This window comes from Echinops telfairi, unplaced genomic scaffold (genome assembly GCF_000313985.2).
Source record: "Echinops telfairi isolate 266 unplaced genomic scaffold, ASM31398v2 ScPeMD7_7412;HRSCAF=8450, whole genome shotgun sequence".
Taxonomy (NCBI): Eukaryota; Metazoa; Chordata; class Mammalia; order Afrosoricida; family Tenrecidae; genus Echinops; species Echinops telfairi.
The window spans coordinates 1,807,470-1,811,765 of NW_022111312.1; the positions used below are offsets into that span (position 1 = coordinate 1,807,470).

The window sequence follows — 4,296 nt, forward strand, 5'->3', positions numbered from 1 at the left end:
GGAGGGGGAAAGCAAGTGTGACCCCTGCCGTGTAGGAAATCTGTCTTGAGCTGATGGGGAATTTGATTTCCCTTCCCCTTGTGAAGTCGGGGGGGGGGGGGGGGTGTCAGACACCACCTCCGTATCATCCTTACAGCCTATGGTTAAGAAGACCAGGTCATACGGTGACCCCATGAACAAGTGTGTTCTTTAGAAAAGCCACGGGGTTTTGAGTATCACCAAGCCAAGGAGCTAATGAGCTACGCTCTGTGCTGTTTGGACTAGGATTTCACCAGAAAAACCGTCATTGGCTTGCTGGACATCTATGGGTTCGAAGTCTTTGACAAGAATGGGTGAGTCTCGGCAGTCCCTGCTTGTCCCTCCTTTGGGTTACTTAGTTGAGGTTGATACCCCCTCTCATGTGACTGGCATTGAGTTTCCCTCCCCAGCCCTTGTCTACAGACTGTTCTAGAACTGCAGTAACCCAAGACCACGCAAACGCCTCTTCGCTCGCCTGCTTGGGGGCATTCGTTCAGTAAACGCTTTGCCTAGCGAGGACCTTGCTCTGCATTTCTTAACAAGCATCCTCGCTCGCCCCGAGCTGCAGAGAAGCAGTCGGTCTGTATGCCTGCGCCGCGGTCGTTGTTGAAACCTTTTGCATCTCCAGTTTTGAACAGTTCTGTATCAATTACTGCAACGAGAAACTGCAGCAACTGCTCATCGAGAGGACGCTACAGGCGGAGCAGGCAGAATACGAGGCGGAAGGTATAGAGGTAAACGCCCTGCTGTTTCCCCCTTCCTTCCCTCACCCAGCGAACGGACAGACGCGTGGACGTGAGACCTGCCCTGGAACTGGTGAGTTCTTGAGTAGTGCGACGGATTCTTCTCGAGCCTCTCTCTGCCCGTTTCCTGGGAAAGAGTTTGGCAGAAGGTGTTAATACCGTGGTTAAAATGCTGGGTGTCCAAATCGGATTCGAAGACCATGTTTGGTCAGTCCACGTCACGGAGCGCTGGTGCGTGTTTACGCTCGTCAGGACTGTTCTTGGATAATTATTTTTCCCCTTTGTCACCCTAGTGGGAGCCCATCCAGTATTTCAACAACAAGGTCATCTGCGACTTGGTGGAAGAGAGGCACAAAGGCATCATTTCCATTCTGGTGAGAAAATGATCGCTGAGGTTCATTACTGAAGGGTCGGCAAACGGGGTTTTGGTTTTTGCTCCACTCTTGCTTGAAGCCTCCGGCCGAGCGCAAACAGCTAATGGGCTTGCGTCTGACCAGGGCACCTCAGAAGAGAGGCCTGGCAATCTACTTCTGAAAGCTGAGCCTGGGGAGGGCTGCAGAGCACGGGTCTGACAGCGGGCGGCTCCGGAAGACCTTGCAGGTGTATTGTTAGGGGTGTCACACAACCCATAACACACAGCTGAGTGAGAGAGACGCCCACACATGGTTCTATTCCACTTGTGCGTTCCTTGTGGGACCTTTGCTCCTAGTACAGAGACCTGGACATGGGGCAAGAAGGCACAGCGATGGCCAGCTCAGAGAAAATGAGGGATGAGTAGGACTTACGTAAACCGGCCATGGAGGACCCCTGGCGCCATTGTGGCTGGGCATGAGGCGTCAAACCTCAAGGTCCGCGGTTTGAAACCACCAGCTGAGACATGAGAGAAAGATGAGGCTTTCTACTCCCATAAGGAGTTAGAGCAGCGGTTCTCCACCTTCCTCATGCCGCGACCCTTTCATACAGTTCCTCACGTGGTGGTGACCCCCAACCATAAAATTATTTTCGTTCCTACTTCATCACTGTCAGTTTGCTACTGTGATGAATCGGGCGGCCCCTGTAAAAAGGTCCTACAGCCCCCAAAGGGGTCATGACCCACAGGTTGAGAACCACTTAGTTTTAGTCTCAGAAACTCACAGGGGGCAGTTCTACCCTGTCCTCTAGGGTCACCATGAGTTAGCAGCACACAGTGAGCAGGTAGGCCATGGAGACTGGGGTGTGTATCTGAGAAGACTGGAAATACAACGGTCTGATGGGATGGGACACTTGACTTTTCCTGGGATTTCCAGACCCTCTGTTTCCACGGCCCCCTTATGGAGTCTGGGGAGCCGTGCCCAGGTGATAGATACACCGCCCTCTTCGCTCCACCTGCCCTTGTCTGAGATGACGGCATGCTAGCCCGCGGCGTTCTGCCACAACTGGTGAGCGCTCTTGCGACGTGGCATGGTTGGGGTGTGGCGCCAGGGAGTGAGGCTTCTCTCTCGTTGGTGAAGGACGAAGAATGCATCCGGCCTGGGCCCGCGACAGACCTGAGCTTCCTGGAGAAACTGGAAGAGAAAGTGGGCAAGCACGCGCACTTCCAAACGTACGTCCGGTGTGCCAGCCTGTCCCGTGACCCTTGTCTGCCTGGTTGCTTTGGCGGATGGGCAGTGCTGCTCAGGAGGACTACGAACAAAGAGCCTAACAAGCTCATAGACAAAGGGGCTCCAAAATGTTAGTGGGAAAATTCCTTTTCTCTTCTCATTCCGTCCCCCTCCCCCCCCCCCCCCAGCTCTTTCCCTCTGTTTTTACTGTGAATTGGATGAAGGCCGACAGAGCGGGTCATCAGTTTTCCATTCGGTGATCCATACACCTGTTGCTGCATTGCATTCCTTCGAGGTAACCACACTTACCCTGCCTTCCTGCCTCTGTTCCGTTTCCGTGCTGCCTCCTTTGCTAACTTCTGGGCAAACATTGCCCTTGTGATCGCAAATGGTCCCTGACTCTAAGGAAGAGATACATCCCTAGCGTTTTTTTTGTTCCCCTAAAAGCCCTGTCTATTGGCTGGCTGAAAACTGAGCCACAGGGGAGAGGTCAACCTCACACCTGAAGGGTGACTCAAAGGCATTCTTTTTTTTTAACTTTTTTAAACTTATTTTTTAAATCATTTTATTGGGGCTCACACAACCCTTATCACAATCCACACATACATCAATTGTGTTAAGCACACTTATACATCCGTTGCCCTCATCATTCTCAAAGCTCTCACTTGGGCTCCTAGAATCAGCTCATTTTTCCTCCACCCCACTCCCCCTCCCTCATGAACCCTTGATAACTTATAAATTATTTTATCATATCTTACACTGCCCGGCGTCTCCCTTCACCCACTTTTCTGTTGCCCATCCCCCAGGGAGGAGGTTATATATAGATCCTTGTAATCGGTCCCCCTTTTCTACCCTCCCTTCCCTCTTCCCTCCTGGTATCGCCCCTCTCACCACTGGTCCTGAGGGGTTCATTTGTCCTGGATTCCCAGTGTTTCCAGTTCCCATCTGCACCGCTGTACATCCTCTGGTCTAACCAGGTTTGCAAGGTAGAATTAGGATCATGATAGGGGTGGCAGGGGGGAGGAAACGTTTAAGAACTAGAAGAAGGTTGAGTTTCATCAATGCTACACTGAACCCTGAGTGACTCATCTCCTCCCCACTACCCCTCTGCAAGGGATGTCCAGCTGGACTACATGGCCGCTTGTTTACTTTCAAGCCTTTAAGACCCCAGATGCTATATCTTTTGATAGCCGGGCACCATCAGCTGTCTTCATCATGTTTGTTTATGCACACATTTGTCTTGAGCTATCATGTTGGGAGGGTGGGTATCATGGAATGACTGTTTAGCTGAGCAAAGTGCTCTTGTATTAAGTGAATGCGCGTGAAGAGGCCCAATGTCCACCTGCTACCCTACTACTAAACCTATAAATATATGCACATAGGTATATCTATTTCCCCCATAATCATAAATATATTTACATATGTACATGTCTGTATCCTGCATACATCTCTGAGGTCAAGTTGGTTGACTGTACTGTGCAGTTCTTGGGGCCTTGGTTGAGCGGCTTTCTAGTGGTTCTGTCCTTCGTGGGGAGTGTTGTTTAAAGTCTCTTACTAGTGTGTTGTAGAGTTGTCTGTCTCTCTCTTCAGTGCTAGCAGTCTTAGATTTTTGGTTTCTGAGGTTTTCTCATTGAATGCATAGATAGTATGGTTATGGCCTCTTCTTCACTTGACCTTGTAATCATTATGTAATGCCCTCCTTTGTTTCTTATGCTCATTTTTGCATTAAGGTCTAATTTTTCAGAAATTAATAATATTACTACTGCTGGTTTTTTTAATGCCCCAGTAACTTGATATTAAGATCCTTCCATTTTTGGTTCATTTTTGTGTGTCTAAGGTATGTCTCTTGTAGAGTGCATATTGATGGGTCCTATTATCCGTCCTGCTACTCTGTCTTTAAACTGCTGTAACTAATCCATGACGTTCAGTGTCATTACTGATAGTATCAATCTATC

The 4,296-nt window shown here is 49.7% G+C and overlaps 1 protein-coding gene across 1 annotated transcript in view; it reads left to right on the forward strand.

Annotated features, from left to right (window-relative positions):
- Positions 1 to 4,296, forward strand: part of MYO1H (myosin IH) — a 54,324-nt gene that overhangs the window by 33,819 nt on the left and 16,209 nt on the right. Inside the window, exons 9-13 of the mRNA XM_004709646.2 lie at positions 265 to 332; positions 647 to 752; positions 1,055 to 1,135; positions 2,252 to 2,369; positions 2,530 to 2,636. Coding sequence (XP_004709703.1) covers positions 265 to 332; positions 647 to 752; positions 1,055 to 1,135; positions 2,252 to 2,369; positions 2,530 to 2,636 — 480 coding nt within the window. The remainder of the gene's footprint in view (positions 1 to 264; positions 333 to 646; positions 753 to 1,054; positions 1,136 to 2,251; positions 2,370 to 2,529; positions 2,637 to 4,296) is intronic.